At 35.2% G+C, this 21,976-nt stretch overlaps 1 protein-coding gene across 1 annotated transcript; it reads right to left on the bottom strand.

The window, feature by feature from the left end:
- Positions 1-1,512: 1,512 nt before the first annotated feature.
- On the bottom strand, positions 1,513-21,275 carry Smp_041760 (putative chromodomain helicase DNA binding protein; the record flags this gene model as incomplete). Its single annotated transcript, XM_018797189.1, has 9 exons — positions 1,513-2,211; positions 2,305-2,739; positions 4,023-4,195; positions 5,894-9,674; positions 10,362-10,433; positions 10,642-10,808; positions 13,237-13,443; positions 13,594-13,708; positions 21,217-21,275. The coding sequence occupies 9 exons, from the start codon at positions 21,273-21,275 to the stop codon at positions 1,743-1,745; spliced, it is 5,478 nt and encodes a 1,825-aa protein (XP_018652255.1). The 3' UTR covers positions 1,513-1,742.
- Positions 21,276-21,976: the final 701 nt, after the last annotated feature.

Here is a 21,976-nt window from a genome sequence, read left to right as displayed (position 1 = left end):
CATTTCCTCACAGAATTAGTACTTTAACAAAACATTTTCATATACATACGATTGTACAGTTTGATAATGAATTCGTTGAAAAGAGATCCCTTCGCTGAACTTCGTGTTTTAAAACTCTAGATGACTGATCAAAATCTACCAGTAGTAAGAAACTTGATCAATAAAATTAGTGATTGAAAGAAAATAAATCTATGCAATAATTATTACTGTCATCTTCAATAATTATAACTTTTAATCTACAAACATGGCAATTGTTATGGGTACAACAGTTCAATAAATTAGTCATGAATGATGAATGTATGATGGTAATCAATGCAACTGATGTCATTCAACGGTTTCATAAGCTATTTGTATCTAATTAGAATGAGAAAATACTTTGTAGAGAGAGAGACTGGCACCTAAACCAAGCACATCAATAGTAAGTTCACATTGAGTCGTAATAAATAAGTAACCCGCCTAATAAATATGTGGACCAAGGTCACAAGAACTTTATTTTAAAAGGCAGGGTAAATCAATCACATGACCATCACCAAAGCCCCTATTTTCGGCAATACTCCCGTCCCATCCTCAATCTCATTGGCCAAAACATCCCTCTCAAAAAGCCAGATTCTCTGGATCCCTCGTTGTTTCATGATTCGGTATCGTCGCTAAATGATCATCAGGAACAAGAAACAATTCGAAGTGGGCTAAGCTTGGTGAGTAGAGAGTGACTGAACTATAAGCACAATAATAGCTGAATGTACAAATGCGCTGTATCGCTAGATAAATGTAATTATTAGAAAAATTACAATTATTACAAATAAGTAGTTAAATCACGAAAGAACTACCAGTCAGACTGAGTTAAGGCAGTAGATGTCAGTCTAGTTACTTCCATAACAAATAACCTTACCAAGCTAATTCGTATATTCTATTGATAGGATGTAATTCCAGTATTTCAAAGCAATAATAGTGTGTATCGTTATTTGTGAAACGCATACTATTTTCGGTGCCCAATAGTACCGGATCTTATGTCAAGTAAGCAAAAATAACAAGTTCAGCAGATAGGGGGTTTGTAAAGATTGTTGGCTTCGGAAGTTGCGCAATATAGAGAATTGATAGAAGTTAGAGATGTAAATCATTGGACGCAGATTCAGTGATCTAAAGGTTAAAGCCTTAGCCATAGGGTCTAAAAACTGTGAATTCGATCCCCTGTGGTGAGGTCACAGACAAATGCAGCTGAGAAGTCCCATGCTAAGATAAAACATCTATCTAACGCTCTTTTGTTTTTAATGGTTGTCCAACAAAGATCGGCCCATGACTCTAACTATCAAATAAAAACTTAGACTATTTTTTATACTATAGATACCAGTTTGTTAGACTACGCCAGGCCCATCATGATAAAATAAAGTCAGGTTATTTTTTTCTGTGAATAAAATAACTAAAAACAAGAGCAGATCAAGCAACTTTACAGCGGTTTTATCCTTATCATCATTTGCACTAACCATCGTCACTAAAATCAATAAAAATAGGATTATCAAGAGAAATGCATTTAAATCTTTTCTGGATTTAGTTCTTTTTTACAGAAAAAAAAATAATAGTAAGTACAAATCGGAAAGTGATAAGGGGTTTATATATATATATATATATATATATATATATATATATACATATATATATATATATATAAAATTTACATTGTACATAATCGTTTGACTGTACACTATTCAATTTTATTTTTGTCTGCTCTTCATTCATCGTTAACATCATCTTCTTGATGAGGAAAGTCGAGGATCACGTGATAGTTGATTAGTTGCATGTTGTTGTTGTAGAAGGGGCGGGGGAGGAGGAGGTGGTGGGGGAAGACACTGTCCCATGGATGAGAAATATGATGGCGTTTTAGTAGTGGTGGTAGTAGAGTTAATCGATTCGGGCAAAGAAGATAATGTTGATGATGATAAAACAGGTGGATAATGTGAGGCATATTTGTATGTTTCCATTTTAGGGGAGGAACTATTTATCATATCGTCTGATGATGAATAATTAGTCCAAGGATAATGACCAGAAGAATAACTACCGGAATTATGCTGTTGCTGATGATGATAATGACTAGAGACAACACGAGGTGAAGAATACATCTGTGAAGTAAAACCTCCATTATCTTTGTGATGCTTTACATTCGATTGACCCGGTGGACGATTAAAAGCGTTATTGAAACGTGAACTATTGTTGTTCCTGAGAAAAAAAGATAAAGATTGAAAAAAACAAAATAAATACAAACAAAACGTTCAAAAAAATTAAAACCGTTACAAAAATGAAATAACCTACCTATCTCGATTGAATTCTTTATGTGAACTTGTAATAGAAGAAGACCAATCATTATTACTATTATTATAATATTTATTCTGTCCACCATGACTGTAACCACCATGCTGTTCATGACGATCATTTCGGTCATGTGACGATAATCTATTTGTATGATATCGTCGAAATAATGCAGCATTACCAGTGCTGTTATCATTATTATTACTATTACTATAGTAGTCGCGATTTGAAGAATGACGATTTGATGTCGTTTCAGAATAATCTATACTATTATTGCTGTTGCGTAATGAATTATTATGTTTTGGTGGAAAATTGGAATCGGCATCGTTTATTTTTTTTCTTTGTTCTTTTAATCGACGTTTCACAGCATGTCTGTAGACATGTCGAAGTTCTTCAGTGGAATTCTTTGAAAAGATATGCACAAACTCCCATAGATAACTACAAAATAATAGTTAATAAATTGATGTTAGTGGTGTTTTTTATCAGATAAAGATTTTTTAGAATGGAACAAAAACATCAAGAAAAAAATTTAACAGTTATGCAATTACAGACTTCATAGTTGACATCAAAAACTAATCATAAACAACCAATGAAAACCATGAGATACTACTGGATAGCCGTTTTGTCCTAGGATGAGACATTGGCAGTATGCATCAATCACCTCATTGAAAATCAAATCTAGCACCTACAGATCGAGTGTGTTTAAACTCTAGACCACTGGGTCGACATTTAAGAGTTTGCGTTTCTAACTTTAATTACTCACCAGATCTACTTAAAATCAATTTATTCTTTCAAAACCTGCAATTAAATTATCCTAGAAGTACACTGAATTCATTGGGATTCCTACGATATACGTTTGTTTGATGACTGTTAAATGTTAACTGTCCGTTTGTTTAAGTCAAAGTAAACTGACAGGAATTTTTAATTCAGGTTTCAAACAAATTTAAAGTGCCCACGAAACCCTGAATGTCATCTTTCCAGTAACCTATTAGTATCCTTTATGTTCGGACCGAAGTTTGTTATAAAATATTGAAACTTCTCCCATTTCCATTTATTTTAGCAGTAAAATCAACAATGCAGTTATCGTCCGTTCCTCTGATGTTTGTACGTCTGGTAACTCGATAGTATTGCTAATTTAAATCATGAATTATTGTATTTATTTAAATAGCCCAGGAATTAGACAGTATATAACAATACCACTGACTAAATACGTTAGCGATTCAGCGCGTCAAACACACAAAAGTAGTTGGATGTAAAACATTCTTGTTTATGTGACCATAGGTTTCAACTTTACAGTCGGTTTATGTTGGTCTGCAAATCAACATAGATAAAATCTAACTGATGTAAATTCAATACAATTGTTACGTGCGACTAAATTTTTTCACCGACATATACCGTCGGTTTAAAACAAAAATGTTAATATATGACAATAACGAATGAACAACTTATTAGTAAATAATTGTTTAGATAGTGTGATAATGCTATTATTGAACTTCGAAATTACACATTTTTACGACTAAAGTAGATAAGATAGGTTTCGAGCCAGGGATCCACTTAGTTGGGGTTCGATATAACTTCGAAATGAATATAAAACACTACTGTTAAGAAATGAACTACTCTGTAGAAAAACATAACGATATGACAACCAAAGAAAACAATAACAAAACAACACTAAATAAATCCAGATTCGTATGTAACACGATAGACATACACACACATACTTTTTCCATGCATGACGTTTCTCTTTTTCGGGATATACATCTATAATGGAATGAATATGATCACCAATTTGTAAAACGACGTTAGCCAGTTTTACTGGGTTTTGTTCATCAGTTCGTTCAAGATCTTCCAACTCTTTGAAATGTTTCTTAATCGGTACAAATTTCTTTTTACACTAAAAAGTAAAAACCAATTTTCTTACATAAACAGGCTGGTAAATTTTCGTGGAGATTTTGTTAATAATTTAATATAACTGAATTGTGTTTGTGTTATAAAAAAGGGATCATGACCATTGCAATTTAAGAAAACGTAGTTGAACTGGAATCACACAATAATTGATGAGTAAAATCATTGGTTTAATGAAATAATGAAATTCAATTAATAAAAATAGGTCAAAATTTCACCTCTAGATTACCAATACAAATAAATAATCATTAGTCAAATATTCATTCAGTCAAGTTTATGTTCAATTGTAATAACTACTGTGGTGATAATCAATGCTGGAAAATTTTGACAAAAGGACGAAAAAGATCATATTTAACTTTGATCTCTGGAACTTTGACTAAAATAAGAAGAGAAATTGCTGCTGAGTAGTGAGTATTGTTGACAACTAACATTTCATATCATATTCGGTAATTGTTTGGCATTGTTTAATTAAGACTCGATATTAGTCTTTACACGAAAACACGCATACACACAACCACACACTTATATAAGTTATTTCATTTGATGCCTACTGATAAATTTGACTTGCTGAAAATACTGGTATGATAAGTGAGTTTTTTTTTAACTCAAGCTAGATTGATAATAAAATGATGTTAATTGGTATTTTTAGCCCGTATAAATATATAGTTCCTTCTTCTTGGTGAGCATATTTTTAAGATTATTCATTTACACAGCCTAAAAAAGACGATTCGTCTTAATAAAATGAATTATGTTTACTTAATTGATTAATTATGAGCAATAGTATGATAGTTTAAAAGTGGTAGCCAAACCCAGACCCATTTATTTTGTATTTCAATGATGGAGAATACTTATAAATTTATGAGAGCGGTTTTCATTTACCGATTGTAGACGCTTGTGTTAGCTTCATATTTCTTAGACCTTATTCCTGATGACGGAAATCCTGGGGGGAAAATGAGATGTGTTATTGGTAGGTCCAACGTTTTCCAACCGTCCACTTCGGTTGTGACAAGGCAGAAGAGGCACATATGTTGGTTGTTTAAGAAAAATACTTTACCTTTGTCACATCTCAGTAGAGCTGGTAGTAAGACCTCATCCTTGTATTTTAAGTTGTGGCTTTTGGTTTAATAGCTTTCCGACTGACTTGAATATCAAAAGATCTAAAGTAATAAATGTTTCAGCTAATATATATTAATTGGATCACCAAGATAAGCTAACCTGACCACCAAGTTAAGGTTAAAAACAGTAAAGTATTATCGATAACTTTGTTAGAAAATGTGTTTTAAAGTTAAGTCATACTGAACATCTCTCATCATTGTGCATACAGATTAAAGAGAGAATATTAACTATGTAGAAGTTGATTTAAACTATTTGGAATATATATATATATATATATATATATATATATATATTACCAACACTGGTGTTATTTCAGCATAACCATAAGTCATATCAATCCAGTAGTGAACTTCACGTAAATAACACTTATCTTTAAAATCGAGTTAACAGAGAAAGCATTAAGTGATCAACTATATACAAAGTATTGGTTTTATCAAAGTTTCCAACAGTCACTTTCTCTTATAAGACATCGTTTAAAAGTTATTAATTTTAAATACTGGTTTCTACTGTAATATACAAACAGAAAAAAAACTAGGCATAATCTAAAACGAAATATATAGAGTAAATTTACTTTTACAAAAATTGGACCTTGCATATTACGAAATTCATCTTCTTCTTTTTTTGTAAATATCATTGTTGATACATTAGATAAATTCTCTTGATGATTAGATAATAAAGGTTGAAGTGTAGGAGGTTTTAATTCTGAAATATATTTATCTCTTTTCTCAGATTTAATTTTTGATTTATTTGTACTTTTTCTAGATTGTTTAGTATTTTTTAACAGCTGATTTGATATGTTATCATTATCAATGTCATTTTCTTCTTGTTTGTCATCATTATCTTTATTATAGTCTGATTCTGATGATGAGTCGTCAGTTTCTACAAATTCTGCTGATTTAGGCATCGAATTTATTGGGGTATATATTTGCTTATTAGTATGTTTTACATTGGCTTTTGAAGTGATTGTTTTAGCTTTTTGATTTGATTTGTTTGACTCTCTGTCCTCTTTTCTTCTTTTTTTAGTAACCACCTGCTGTTCAGTATTTTTACTGACTGATGAATGGCATTTAGCTAACATTTTTAAAAGATAATCCACACGCGATCGTAAATGATTGGCCTGTGGACGTTCTGTTTGTGAAACTGGAAGTAGTTTGGAGCCGAGACCTAAGTCAGCATCTAGTTTGATTGTTTCCCAATTGTCATATCCGTGCTCATAAACTCCTGCTAAAAGTCGAACATCATCAGTATTGTCCCAATTGCATGACCACGCGACTAGTTTAGGAGTAAACGGCAATTCATAAGACATACGTGCTTCTTTGCTGGTGGAGGGTAGACAGAGGTGAAGGGTTTCTAGATATTCTAGACTTTGTAATAAAGGTCTTGCAGCCACACTAACGCGACCGTATTGAAAAACAGGTCCTTTACCACCAGTCGCTTGTTTCTGGGACTCTTCATTTGAATTGATGGAGGCCGCTTCCATGGCTGTTCGACAACCTTTTAGAACAGCATCTACCACCTCACGAAGTTCAGACTCAGAATGATCGGGAAGCTCAGCGTCAGCTGCTATTGCATCAATACGTTCCAGAGGGCGCGCAAAATGTCTGATCGCACGAACCAAAGCGCGAATTTCTTTTTCTGTAAGTTGAGTTGGGAGAACTTTGTCATTTTCTTCAGACTCCGATGTTTCAGAAGAGGATTGGTTAACATTTAGTCCTGCTTGAAAAGTTTTGACAGGACGCCTACGTCGTGGGCCCAACTCAAGTTCAACTAGAGTTTTTCTGTCTTGTTCTGCTTTCACTTGTCCCCGAAACTCACTGGGAATAATTTGATCCCATGTTTTTTCACATCCTGTATTTATTGAAGAATTTAATGAATCATTCCCGTTTTTAATATCAGTATCTTCTTCCAATGCATCGAGGTTTACAACTTTGAATGAAGAGAGTAAAGCGTTAGCTGGATTAGACTCTACTGTAGCTTCTGTATCTCGTGTTTCTGCTCGATTGAGAATATCATCAATATCAACTTCCAACTCTGTAGCATCTTCGTCTGCTTGTTTAAATAATCCTTCTGCACCGTAACGAAGAATTTCAGTAAGTAAATGACCTTTAGCTGTATCACCACGTCGACCACTACGGATACCAGCTGAATCCATTCTTTGAATAACTAAATGGTCTAAAACCATTTTTCGTGTAGCACTTTCAATTATCTTCTCTTCCACAGATTCACGAGTAACAAAACGATACACTGATACTTGTTTAGTTTGACCTATACGATGTGCACGTGCTTGGGCTTGTAAATCATTTTGAGGATTCCAGTCAGAATCAAATATGATGACAGTATCAGCTGTTGCTAAATTAATACCAAGACCACCCGCACGTGTAGACAATAAAAAACAGAAATCGGTTGAACCTTCACAATTAAAATGATCTAATGCTTGTTTACGTACTTCACCTCTTATTGATCCATCAAGACGTTGGAAACCCCAACCACGTAAACTTAAATAATCAGCTATAAGATCTAACATACGAACCATTTGACTAAAGATAAGAACTCGATGTCCCTTTGATTTAAGACGTTGTAATAATTTATCTAATAAGGTACCTTTACCGCTACCTTTTAAAAATGATCTTAATCGATCTTCTTTAGTTAAATACTGTTGATCAACTTCAGATGGAGGTGCAATTAAATGAGCATGATTACAACATTTTTTTAATTCCATAACAATATTAATAAAAGAAGCTTTATGGCCACGTGTTACTTTTAATAATCCATCATAATTACGGGCTAAAATTAATCTATATATATTTGCTTGTTCTTTAGTCATATCAACTCGCAGAATTTGTTCAATTTTTTCCGGTAATGAACTTTCTACATCTTTTTTCACTCGTCTAAGTAGAAAAGGTTTTAATGTTTTATGAAGATTATGAAATGCTTCACTATTCATTTTATTAGCTGGATCATCAGGAGAAACACTGTAAGTCTGTTCAAATTCTTCCCAATCTGGAAAACAATCCGGCATAATAAAATGTAATAATGCCCATAATTCTTTCATAGTGTTTTGTAAAGGTGTTCCTGTAACCAATAGACGGGTATTTGTTTCAAATGTTTTCAAAGTTTTATACAATTGACTTGAATCATTTTTTAAACGATGAGCTTCATCAACTCCTAAAAAAGCCCAATTTACTTGACTAAGCCAACCTTTATCCTTTAATAAGATTTCGTAAGTAGTTACACAAACATTGAATTTTAATGATTGATGACGTCTGTTATTAGAAGCTCCAGTTGACCATTCATGCTCTCTAATCAATTGTCGTGATACATGATCACCAGTATATATTATAGTATTCATTTCTGGTGCCCAAGTTTGCAGTTCTTTTTGCCAGCTTGATATAGTACTCAAAGGAACAACAATAAGAAAAGGTCCATATACCTGATGCTCATTGAACAAATATGAAAGAAATCCAATAGTCTGAATAGTTTTCCCTAATCCCATTTCATCTGCTAAAATCACACTGTTCCTACGAGTCCAAGCACGAACCAACCAATTAATACCTTCAAGTTGATAATCACGTAGACGAAGCTCCTCTGAGCGTCCAAGGTAGGAAGGTTGTTCCATTAGTGGTAGAAATTTCGGTCGTGTATAGAGTACTTCACATTTTCGATTAGGTAATGTGGTAGAATTACAACGAGTTTCATAAGCTTGAACTGCTGATTCATAGAGTAAATGTATAACCTTTCCAGATTCCCAGGTGCAAAATCGATAATCCAAACGAAACCATTTAATGAGATAATCAAAAGTGTTTGTTTCTGGATCACGGCTATGGGCTACTATACGTTCAACATTCATTTTATCTTGTAATAATTGTTCATCACGTTCTTCTTCATAAGCCACAGTTTCTAGTTCTTCCCTTTCAACATATTGTAAACGTTCACTTTTTTCTCGCATAATTGCTTGATATGCATAGAATTTTTTCATACCAGCAACTGGTGCACCTCGATCTGGATTACGTAATGAAGATTCAGTTTCCCATGTCGAATGAATATGACTCCAATTACGCCATTTAATAAGAAACTGTAATTCACCATCCTCTTGTTTAGGATTAAAACCAGCATTTAAATCTTTTTCTAATTGTGTATTATACAGAGTGGTAGGATTACCAGTGGCACCTTTACGTCGAATAGCATGAGTTAATATCTCTTCAATAACATCCGCTTCTTCATCATCAACTCCCCATTCAATTTCCCGGTTAACTTCACCACTTACACCATCTTCATCCTCTTCTGAATATTGTTCTTTTACGCCAATTTGGTCTACATTATTGTCATCTGATTTTATGAATGACTTCGAATTTCTAAAACGGTAAAAAGGGGGAAAACAAAACAATTTTAAGATGACGAAAATTACCAGTTTAATAAAAATAAAAAACGAAATACTATTTATCCAAACCACTTACAGAATGACTGTAGCTAAATAACCAATAAAAACTTGGAGGTACCAGGACAGCTGTTTCGCCCTAGCATATGATTTTTCATCAAGAGCATCTCTGAAACTTCATGAACGACTAAAAACAAAATCTTCAGACATCACGGCGACCACTTTTAGATTGCTAGGTTGCCATCTAGTGGTATACATATATAACCTCAGTTCATTTGCGGTGTCTGCGACTATCATCGAGGCCACCAACAATTTCCAAAAACTTGCCTCCCTCCCAGGATACAAACATGAGGTGTGTTATTTGTCGGTAGAGATGGGGGACAACACACAACTACATCATGCACAAATACACGCGCTCACACATATTAGAACACTGTGAACCGATGCAAAAAAACTTCTTATTAAAAGACGGAAAACGCTTTTTCAAAGAAACCAAAGCCAAGATCGGCATCTTTTAAGGCTAAAATATTGTGGATTACAGAGGATGAAAAAGCAATGACAGTATCAAGGCAAATTGTATAAAAAAGATAAGTAGGTTGGAGCCACTTAATTTTTTTGGAGATGAATAATATATATAAAACAGCAAAAGTAACATATCGCTAACCTGCTTGCCAAGACTGGTGCATAAGGTTTTCGGACCAAAGGACCTCTTGGCTTTTGAAAACACGTTTGTTGACTGAAATGTCAGCCAGAGAAAAAAAGGCAAGTGACATCATCATCGACAACGATAGTAAGTTAATAATTAAAAAAAAAACGAGATTATAAAAATACATATGTGTATGTGTTTGATATGAAAATACACAGTCAATCCATTGCAAACATGTCAGTAAACATAAAATGTCAATATCTGTGGTGATAATAATAATAATAAATATCGTATTTACTTTAGTATTGGTACAGTGCCATATGAAGTTCGTTGATTGATTGGTTTAAATATACTCGAACTAGATCGTTCCGATGGTTCATCGTTAGATTCATCAAAACTGTCATCTACAAAAGCACTTTTGTAATTGACACGATTTCCTCGTGTTCTTACAGTACGATGTCGTGTCTTAAAGAAAAACAAATAGCAAATATTTTTTGTGAACCATGTAGATTATGAAGATTGACAGACAATAAGACATAAAAGGTAAGGAAATTGTAAACTTAGTAGCTAGTCAAGGGTTTTAGTAGTCAAATTTCAGTCACATTTGATTTTGTGCAGGGACTAGTGATAATGTCAAAAAGTGCAAACAAAGATGGAACAGAGTTAGGACTTAAGACCTAGTGGAGTAAAACCGAATAATTGTGTTATTTAGTTACTGTCCAGTAGAACTACGGGAAGGTGGAAATGGAGTCGATCCTAAGAATTGAACGTTTCTCAGAAACTACAATACTATAGAGCCAGTGGAGAGAAGTATAACTTCAACATGAAATGCTTGATGTAGTACATAGATTGACTTTACGGATCACTTTATTGAAGATGATCGTTACATTGTAATGATGTGACGAAGCATAGATGACAGAGTATAAAATAATTTACGATATCTAATAACTATGTTTCGAACTTAAGTGAATGGAATTCAGATGGCAATGAGGACTAGATTATGATGTATTTTATAGGTTTTTACATCGCAACCAAAAATAAAGACCGGATTTTAAAGATAACTAACGCCAGTAGTTACATAGATATCATGAACATAGTTAAAGACACCAAAATTAGGTAACATAAGCCTAGTGAGAAAGTATGAAGATAACAATAATGTTTTGAATTTCAAGTATAAATGCAAATTATATCATATAACTGGCAGCATAATTTATATGTGCAAGACCATTTCACTGATTATTAGCATTACTTTAAGGATTTCATCTTATTTAGCTAGTAAACAAATGGTATACAATTGGAAAAATTAGACATTTAGCGGGACGAATTTAAACTCCAAGATTTAATATGAGTCAGTCCACAGAATATATACTATTGGAAGATGTGTTTTCAAATCATTGTGAATCGTACCCGACTAGTACTATACCCTGATAGGTAGAATAGTATCTATTCCATAACCCGTTAGTTGAAATTTGAATAACTAGAATAAAGAACTACAGCAGAATTTTTAGACAATCGATGGAATGCCCTCCCGATACACGACTGAATGAAAAATAAAACTGATGTGATATATTTCGAAAGCGGTATTATTTCTCACCGTACTTCAATTATATATTCTATACATTTAACGTAATTTTACATCGATCGGTTAGTGAGTAATAACCAACATAATTTTTATCTAGTCTTTAATTCGGATTGAATTCTACCAAACAAATAATAATGTGACCATTGATATAGAGGACTAATTGTGGTCTATATTGTTTTAATGTCATTTGGTTAGAGGTACTTGATAGGAACTTTCGAACTCAAAGAGTAACTTACATGTGATTATCTACTACAACTACAATAACATTAAGTATAGATTTGTTTTTATGGGAAGTGTTTATTCGCCTTTTTTCTCCGATCCCTACCGAGCTAACACCAATTGTAGTATAAATAAACTAACCATTTATTATCAGAGGGCAATCACAAAGCCTAACGGTATTTTTTGCCTTAAATACATAATTATAACAAGTGATAATTGGTAGTGAGCAATATAACGATACTTGATTGCTGATATAAATTTTATGTGAAAGAAAAATGAATAAACCATCTATAAGCAATGAAAGATCTGAGATAAGTGTGCGCAGTAGTTCAAACTACCACAGCACAACACAGGGAGATGAAATTATCAAAACAAATCCTAGAGTAGTATAAGTAGTAACAGTATTAAAGGCAATCGGAAAGATTAAGTAAGATGATTCGAAAAGAGACATGAATTCGTTGAAATAAAAACAACATAGGGTAGTTATGAAGCTGATGATCCAAGGGAAAATAGTGGATTCATCAACAATTGCAGCCAATTCTGAGCCATACCACCCAACAACTCCATCCACTGATCTTGGTTATTATTGCTGACCCTAATCAGGTGGTTTGCACATACCAACACCGCTCAATTCAACGTTAGTCAATGAATACATCGACAGATATCACGTCAAAATAGAAAAATATATATAAACGATATGTTTACGAATACCAAGAGTATGCAGCTATTTCATTTATTACTACAAACCAACTATAAATTTTGGACTAATTTCTATGTTTCTCCAAGCATGAACTGAGTTACAACAGGGAATGCTTAATAGTGAGCTATACTAATCAACACAATAATCAATCCAGAAGCCAACTATTTACTGTTAACGTGTACTAAACAAAGAAATCCAAGTTCAAGAAACAGTCAAGCTTGACAACCGAGTGTCAGAGATGAGGTGACTCATGGTCGATTACGTTAGCTTACACCCAAATCTACTTCATTTCGATTCCTAAACATTCGTGGTATCAAAGACCAAAATTAGTACGATAATCAAGATAGCAAAACTTGTCAAAAAATATGTTTATACTGTAGTTAAAAACGTACTGATATATTATCATTCCAATCGTCTGTTTCACTATCTGTTACATTATTACTATCTGAACTGCTAGGAAAACGATTTCTTCTCTTTTCTCGAAAAAGTGCATCAGTTGTATCTTTCTCTGATGCTTTGAAACGTAATGGCTCTTTGCGACTTCGTGCAGATCTACGTATACCATACAGTTCAGGATAATCTTCAAATTCTTCACGAAGCTAAACGTAAACAAAAAAGTCAAAAACAAATTATTCTTTAATATCAATTTCCAACTAGAAAAATGTAATAAATATGACATTAAAATGATTTTTTGGTGAATATTATCTATAATCATTTTCGGAATGACTATGGCTAACAGAAAAGCTTACCTCTCTTATATTTTGTTTTCTAGATCTGACTGGTTGCGGTGGTGAATTTGATAAAACAGTGTCGTCCTGAGGTGAAGATTCAGATTGCTCTGTATGAGATATGGATCCGTCACTCCTACAAAAAAAAACAAGCGAAAAATATTATGGTACTTTGGATAATGCTAATTACGCAGATAATGTTAGAATATCGATCACATTAGAAGATATTATCTTGGACAAACATGGAAATCAAGTAATAATTCAGTATAAACTGATAAGAAATTAATACCGTAATTATATAAGTAGCTTAAAAGTAAGTAATACGAAGGTGTCTCTAGTCTTAGATACGTGTCATCTATCAGCATCGAATTTATACACCAGCAGAGGGCTACAATAACATAGGAAGATAGATTCTGTATGCCCAACCGATTCATTAACTGTTTAAGGATTTGGATATAAAACACAGTTTGGTAAAAATTAATATCAATCGCAGAGAATACCAAGTAGTGTATTACGAAGTATGGACCTATGCGTAAATGATAATATCATGTCAATTCAATTGAAATTATGCATCCTAATTTGTAAAATAAAACAATCCCAAGTATTGAAAGAAAATATGTGAAAATTCACATGATACCCGTGAGACTGGTTCTGACCAAAAACCAATTGTTTTAAAGAAGTTTGATAGTAAAACTTATAATTCTTAATTCAATTCTAGCTAAGATTATATCTCGTGGTTTAACTGAGAATTACGTGTATTACCTCGATAAGAAGCATATTCTACCCACATTCAGTCGAATTGTACGGCATACAAAAGTAATATTCTTGCTAACATTGATTGGTCATACAGTAGAAACCAATCTCACCTTTTTCTAGCCGTCTTAGTGCTGACCGAATTTTATCTATCAAATCACGAAGTGATCACTTAGCCTAAGTGACTGGCGTGGACTATGTCCTGATGTTATGAGGTTGGGTAGGAAGTAACAGCTAACATAGGAGATATGGTTGAGTGGAGTTCTGAAAAAGAATACTGAGGTGTCCTTGTATGTTAAAAAGTCAGCTTGTACTTCCCGTGGGCTGGCTTCTCATAACGGCTTTATGTTTACAGACACTTAATCCTCATGCGGATTTCACTCCTGGTATAAGTAGTAGCTATAAGCTGCGAACAAAAAGCCTACTGTTCGCAAAATCACAGTATCACAATTCCACAAACGACAAATAGACTGTAAATAACGTAGATATTCATCCACAAGAATGACCCTAAAAGTCGAATGACGTATTCAAATACAAAGACGGTAATTCATGGGTTTGCACTGTAGGTCAACTGACGTAACTATAGGAAACAAAGTATTTTAAGAAAGAAGTGCTAGGAACAGTTCTTTCACCATCAAGAATATTGTTGACACTGCATCATCTCAAAATATTCGTTTAGCAGAAGCTCTGATCATGTACTCGTACTACAAATGCAAACTAAATAAAGTTTTCGAGAAGTGAACCAGTCTTGTATACATCAATCTGTATTTTTTTTTTACTTTGAGTTACTCGAAGATTTATATCTACCTACTTCGTTAAGACTATTCACCATTGAAAGCCTGTTCACACTGAACAGGAATAAAAGTTTGACGCGGTCACTGAACAACTATATGTTGTGGTACACTTTATCTGGTCGCTCAAGGTCAATAAATATACTTTTCGTGTAAATGTTATTAACGTGTTCCTGAGACCGAAATTGAAATCTGAATTCGCGGGTAGGCAATTGGCGTACATTTTGCACGATTATATATATATATTTGTATAAATTGAGTTGGGAATAAGCACTCGCGGATTACAGGCACTTACACGATAACAGGACGATGTAAGACCCACGGAACCTCACACTATCGCGAGCTTTTAAAACTTAGCAAGGCTTATTATAGGTGTAGCCCTAGTTCTCTGTATAAGCATTTTTCGATATCCATGTGCAAAAGCTAATATTAGGCAGTTTGAAATGAAAGTCGAGGATATGGTCTAGAGTGGGCCTTTGTAGAAAATCAGACTTGTTTCCTATGAGCTAGTCACACAATTTATGATCATAAACACAGCAATACAAGGCACATAACTATGATGGACCCACACTTATGACAACCATACATTGAAAGTAAAGGAAGGTAATGTAAATAGTTGTTTAATATAAAGTAGAGGTTAAGAGGCGAAGGTCAAACTTAGATCAGCATAATGTGAGTGAGATTTTATGACATGACTATTCAGTCAACTAGGAGGACACTTATGTCCACCAAAACTACATTCAAATCATAGAGAATTCTGAATCGACCTACTGATTACCTTATAAAAGAAGTTGGAAACACAGACATGTTTATCAGTTGCTAAATACATAGATGTAATGAAAATTTAAAGGGTCTAGGATTCAAGCGTGTTATGTCGACGAACCATTACTCGGGTTGATGTGACCAGACCAATTCTTAAAGGATGTGAATCATAGAATATCAGAACCCTTATTTGATCTAGATCAAAGCAAGTGATATCAATACGGAAATAATACTCAGGAACGACATCTGATGGCACGTTATTCCCTATGATACGCGGTGTACCGTGTGCTTCCTAGTACATGTAGACACAGTCAACAGTATACACCGTTGACAAAAATACCTTACTCCTACCCACATAAAGAATCCTTAAATCAGAATGCTTTAATCGTAAGTTCCGAATATCACTAAGTTCGAATGACACGATCAATGTTTTTTGGAATTACCTGAATACAATTAACACATAAGAAATCGTCTCGATATCTTCGCGTTTGATCTCACCAAACGTATTAAGTTGTCCGCTCTTAAACTGTATCCCATGACTAGTCAGGAATCTTGAGTCTCACGACTGGTGTTTCATGAAAATAATTGTAACGGTCAGTCGCAGGTACCTTCTGTGTAGGAATCTAGTCTTGAATCAGATAATGTATACATCATAAATTTGCTTGTTGGGATCCCGTTACATCTGTTTCGCTTTGGGTAATCGGATAGTATCACCGGGACCTATGTGCCAAATGTGGTTTAGTATACAAACGTGTACTTGTATGAGCTACACCATACACACACCACAATAGCTTCATTGGGGGGTCAACAAACACCTAAATCCCGCGCGATTGTGTTTCCAGTTCTTAAAGCAACTTATGGGACTTGAATGTGCACTAGATGCCGTTTTAGTAACTACTCGCGTGGCAACACAACACGAGCAATATAATATGAAAGCCTAGTCATTTCGAGAAACTGAAGTCAGTAGAACTTTCAGACTTCTCTTTCCGCCAACTAATCACTGATTAACCTGAACAGTTAACCTGGGAGCAGCAATGTTACAGGTATAAAGCTATCCATCAGACACTAGTGTCGGCTACATTTACTGAAGAACTAACATCTACTGCTAGGCAAATGAAGATCCGTTGTAAACCTGTACCGAGTACTTTACGTCAGATTGGTGATAATCAATCCTGAAGTAATTAGAACTAACTTATACTATTCTTGGACCGTATTTATTAGACTATGTGTAAATGCAGCAATACCCGGATTTTAGACCCAAACTTCACTACCAATGTGTGAACATCGAAAACCATACGATATTGTTTAGGTAACCTTATACTGAACCTGGAAACGATCGAATGTGTAGACGGACAGATCGCTTAACTAAATTAGAACAACTCTGCTACACTTGTGTTTAGCAGAGGTGGTTTATTCGATGAGAATCCTGAGAACCACATAAAAAGCATGACATGTATCTTTGCACCTTAAAACGACTAACATGAAGACATAGAGAGCGATTAGATGTGTCTTAACGGGCAACTGATTAATTATTAAGCGACTTATCGGTATACGGTAACGCCGACATTAGACCGTCAATACGAACTGTGAAGATATACCACTCTGCTATTCGTACACAAATTAGTACATACTTGGATATGGTAGCCAGAAGAGGTCTTGGCTTGGGGGTCTGTGCATCGAGAGCAATCACCTTTGAACGAGCATACAGTGCTAACCCCCTGATTTTGTCGGAGTAAAGCCTCACTTAGAAACACTTATCTATTTCCGAGCTAAGTGTAGGTTGGTTCCACCTAGAATGTGGTTAATACACCAAGCGGTTAGGTACCGACGAAAAGCAGAACTGAAGAAAATGAGTCTGTATCTAACTTGCTAACCGTACAGTAATACGCTAGCCTGTATGTATGTAACATTTGAAAGCTTGTACTGCGACCAATCAACCTTAATGGTTAGGAGAGAATAGCAAACTCATACGGCACAGACTTATGTCACCACTCGTAGTGGGGCAGAGTAGTCAACAGCACCACGTTATACTTAACATGGAGACCTGCCGCAATCAAAGCGAAAAGTAGTAGGACCAGAGATAGATTAGGAATAATAGTATGATAGTTGTTTATCGCATCGGATAAAGATTTGGAAACCGGTTTGTTGTTTTTGTGAGACCATCGCTGTATATTACAACTAATGCCACTTGTTTGTTACTGACATAAATTTGTGGGCTTTATTATTGATCAAAATTATGCGGGAACAATTATCGCAACTACTTAACTGAACTGTTACTACTTTTCTCTCCAGTCAGACAAGACTAACACCGTAAGAAAAATTAACATCCCTGCTTGAACTTGAGTGCAGAATGCGTAGAAAATTTACAATAGGAATTATATTGAAGATTAAAATGTTACAAACATTAATGTAGCATTTTCAAATACATTAGGTTTGTAATTTTAAAAATTTGAGGTTTGTACATTGAAGTTAGATGAGATACCACATTTCCGGAAACGTGGAAGTTGTAGAAGAATAAGATTTATTGATCAACCGACCCATATATTCATCCTGGACTTTAAACGCCGAAACATGATAATTTCCATTTCTAATGAAGCATTGTCGACTAGAAGTACTTTTTGAGGATCCCAGAGTGAAGCCTGCGAGTCTGAAGTGCGCTAGCTACGGTGGAAACTAAGGTGTGTGTAGACAAGATACCCCTAAGAACAAAGATATCCTTACAAAAAACACCATGTTACTATTCCGATTCATACTAGAGTAGTCAGCATAAGTAGGATGGAGCTTTTTACAGGAATAATTTCATGGTCGACGATAAGGAACTTCAAGATAACGTCGCATAACCAAGTAGGTCATATGAGTGGCTTGCAACTCTAGTGTAGTGTTCAGTTTCCTTCAGTTTGGTCATCAATATATAACAACACACAAGCCTTTAAAGTGTTAACTCAATTTCGAAGACTTATAGTGACTTCAAATGTCGTTTAATAACTTGAAATGTGATGATTAAGGTAGGACGCTACTAACCCATTTGATTTTAGTGACCTTAATCACCTGACACAAATAGCAAATCAAGTCTAAACAAACTCCGAAAGGCATACATAGAGACTACGAATACTCATAACGGTTGGAGTGCAGCGACTAATTGCCGCGAGTTTCGCCTTTAAGCACTTGTTGCCGGAGTACTTGCCTACTCTAAGCTTAGTTGTCGAGCGATGATTTGATGGACAACCCAGTTTATATCAGACCAATGGACCGTAGCCCACCTACGGCAATTTGAGCAGTTGGGAAACCACACTTGCTGCTTTAGGAAATATGGCCGATAACTGACTACGCGGACACACCTGATAGCAGGGCTTGATCTGGACCACAGAGTTCAGTTTTGGTCCGTAGACTTAGTGACAGCTTCAAGAACCGGTTAGAGCCCAAACACATGTCTAACGACATTAAAACTATTTTCTCGTATTTGATGCAGTGTAAACTTGTCACTAAACATACCTGGCGTTAACTGCCTAATGTAGCTAACATAATTGATGTAGCATATATTAAAGCTCCCAGCATTTGGTAGATGCCATGACAGTCTTACGGACACACATCGTGAGGACCAGTAAAAGTTCTGAACATGTAGCAAGGGCTCATAGAAAAAACGCAAGAGTGGGGGTTGGGGGCAAGTAGTTGCTGTTACGGTCCGCCGTTAGTTTCGTCGAAGTATTGTGGACAACTTTAGAGAATCAGTAAGTGACTTGACCGAGGATTAAAACTAACGCAACCAAAGAGCTACTAAGGATTTTCTGTACCGACTACACTGGTGCAACCACATTCGTTGACTTAATTGTTTCACATGGACGGGTATTATGACATCCAGTGCCGCAGCAGCGACCAGGAACCAACAGGTAGCCACGAGGTTCATGCAACATCCCACCAACTTGCTTTTATTTATTTGTTTAAACATAAATGTTGGTACAAAGGGGCACCAGATATGTATGAGCCGCACAAATCTCGTTTGATTCGTGTGAGGGCTGTGACGCCAGATTGCCATCTAACATTCCAATCGCTTCCTCGAACGATAGAATAACACCAGCCAATTGTTTTATGCACAGGACATCTCTAGATATTCAGGAAGTTACGCATGCTATTACACAAAGCTACATCCCCAAGGACAGACATATGTACATGTCAGTCAGCTATAAAAATAGCTTTCCGATGTGAGTCCATAGAAAGGAAGAAATAACGTAAATTTTGCTCTACAAAACAGACTACACACCGGTGCTTAATACTTACAAAATAATCGCTGACCAGTCAAGAGAATCCTAAGTATATATTGAGGAATGTGAGAAACATGGAGAGCACCGGTTTCAGTACTGTGTTATAGCAGCAATAGATACGAAAACTCACTAACCAACAAACTCTAGCTAGAACGTTACAACCCCCCCCCAACCCACTCCAAGATCTAGTAAGTTGATTGAGACTAATAACATCTCGTGATATTTGAGTAAGTGGCTATGATTTAATCGTGTTTACTACTCTGCACAGTATCAGAGGGTCTGCATTAATTGGAAAGTAGTGGGGTAAATACCTAAAAACAAAGCTAACTTTTGCGGTACATTCCGATAAAAATCTAACAGGACCATTAAAGCATGTTCAGACAACATTTGAGTGATCGCTCAGAAGCATGAAACAGACATTCACAACGCCCGTTTAAGATGCATACGAAGATCAAATGGTTTAGTCTTGCTGAATTACTTGTGTATGATTAACTGGCTAGAGGTTGATCTTGGTACGGCGTGCCTTGTCATTGCCTCGTAAGATAAAATTGGATAACAAAGCCCTGCACTAGGCATCTAGATCTGTCGGTAAGCAACGTTTCAGTCAACGTGGCTACGCTCCAGAATTATGGGTAAGCATACTGCTAAGTAACATAGTAGTCACTATCGAAAAATTACGCAACTACCTCGATGTCTTAAAGTAGTATACATTAAATATGCCTTGGTCAGTATGAAATGTGTCGTCTGGACAAATGAAAAAATATGTACTAGCATAAAAAGACCATATCATAAGTCGACCCGATAACTCAAGATGGAACAATAACAGACACGTTTTACTACCAGACTGTTTTCCTGGCATACTTCCGATGTTCAGTTGATGTCTGTTGCCACTGGTCCGAATTCATGAGATCTGAAGTAAAAGCTTATTGTATTTGACCTAACTCAAGTCGTCTAGGCAGACATTCAGAAAAGTATTGTGAACAAATAACTGCAAGCAAGAAGATATGTGTGAACAGCAGGAATACAGAACATAGTTTAAGAGTCGAAGAAAAGAGTACAGACGTTTGTTAAAATCATACCTGGAAGATTCACTGAGTGTTCTAATCCTCTTCTTAAGAACGTGAAGTTCATCCACCATAACTGGAACGAAAAGACGGAGGGAGATTTAGGAAATCCATCCAGATTTACATAAAAAACAATACGTAAGGCACAAATACTCCTATAATATATAGCTTAGAAGTCCCTAATACCATGACAAAAAGCGACCATTACGAAGAAAACTAGGAATGCGGGCGATACAAACTACAAAATCCCAGTCTGGACGCACAATCATTTCGAGATTTTCACAGAAGACAGGAGGAAACTGAGCAACAAAGCAGAGCAACGAGCGCACAGCAGACAGCCATAAACACAACTGACCTGATAGCAATGGCTGAACAGAGATAGACAAACCAAGATGGCTGCCCGTTGTCGAAGCCTCTGATTGGTCAAAAAGCAAACACGTAATGCAAAAAACGTGGTAAAACAACAACGACGGATTTCAAGGTATGTTGACTATATAAATGCCTCAAAACTGCCCATCAGGGCATAGAAACAAGTAATAGTTCATATGTTTATGTTTTTGAAACTTCATAGTTGCTATTCATTTGATATTAACTGTAATGATTGTTTAAGATGTTTGAGGATTACTAACTAAAGAGACGACAAATCATGCTTGTCCGTTCCGTATTGTTTTGCTATCAACTCATGATAATTAGAGTTCTGAAACGCTTCGCTAACAATTGCTTATTAGTACATGGGTCTGAGGACGCCTAACATTTTACATTGTAATTCTTTTGC

This window comes from Schistosoma mansoni, chromosome 4, assembly GCF_000237925.1.
Source record: "Schistosoma mansoni strain Puerto Rico chromosome 4, complete genome".
Lineage (NCBI taxonomy): Eukaryota > Metazoa > Platyhelminthes > Trematoda > Strigeidida > Schistosomatidae > Schistosoma > Schistosoma mansoni.
Note: the sequence above shows the minus strand (reverse complement) of the source record. Positions and strands in the feature narration are given on the sequence as shown.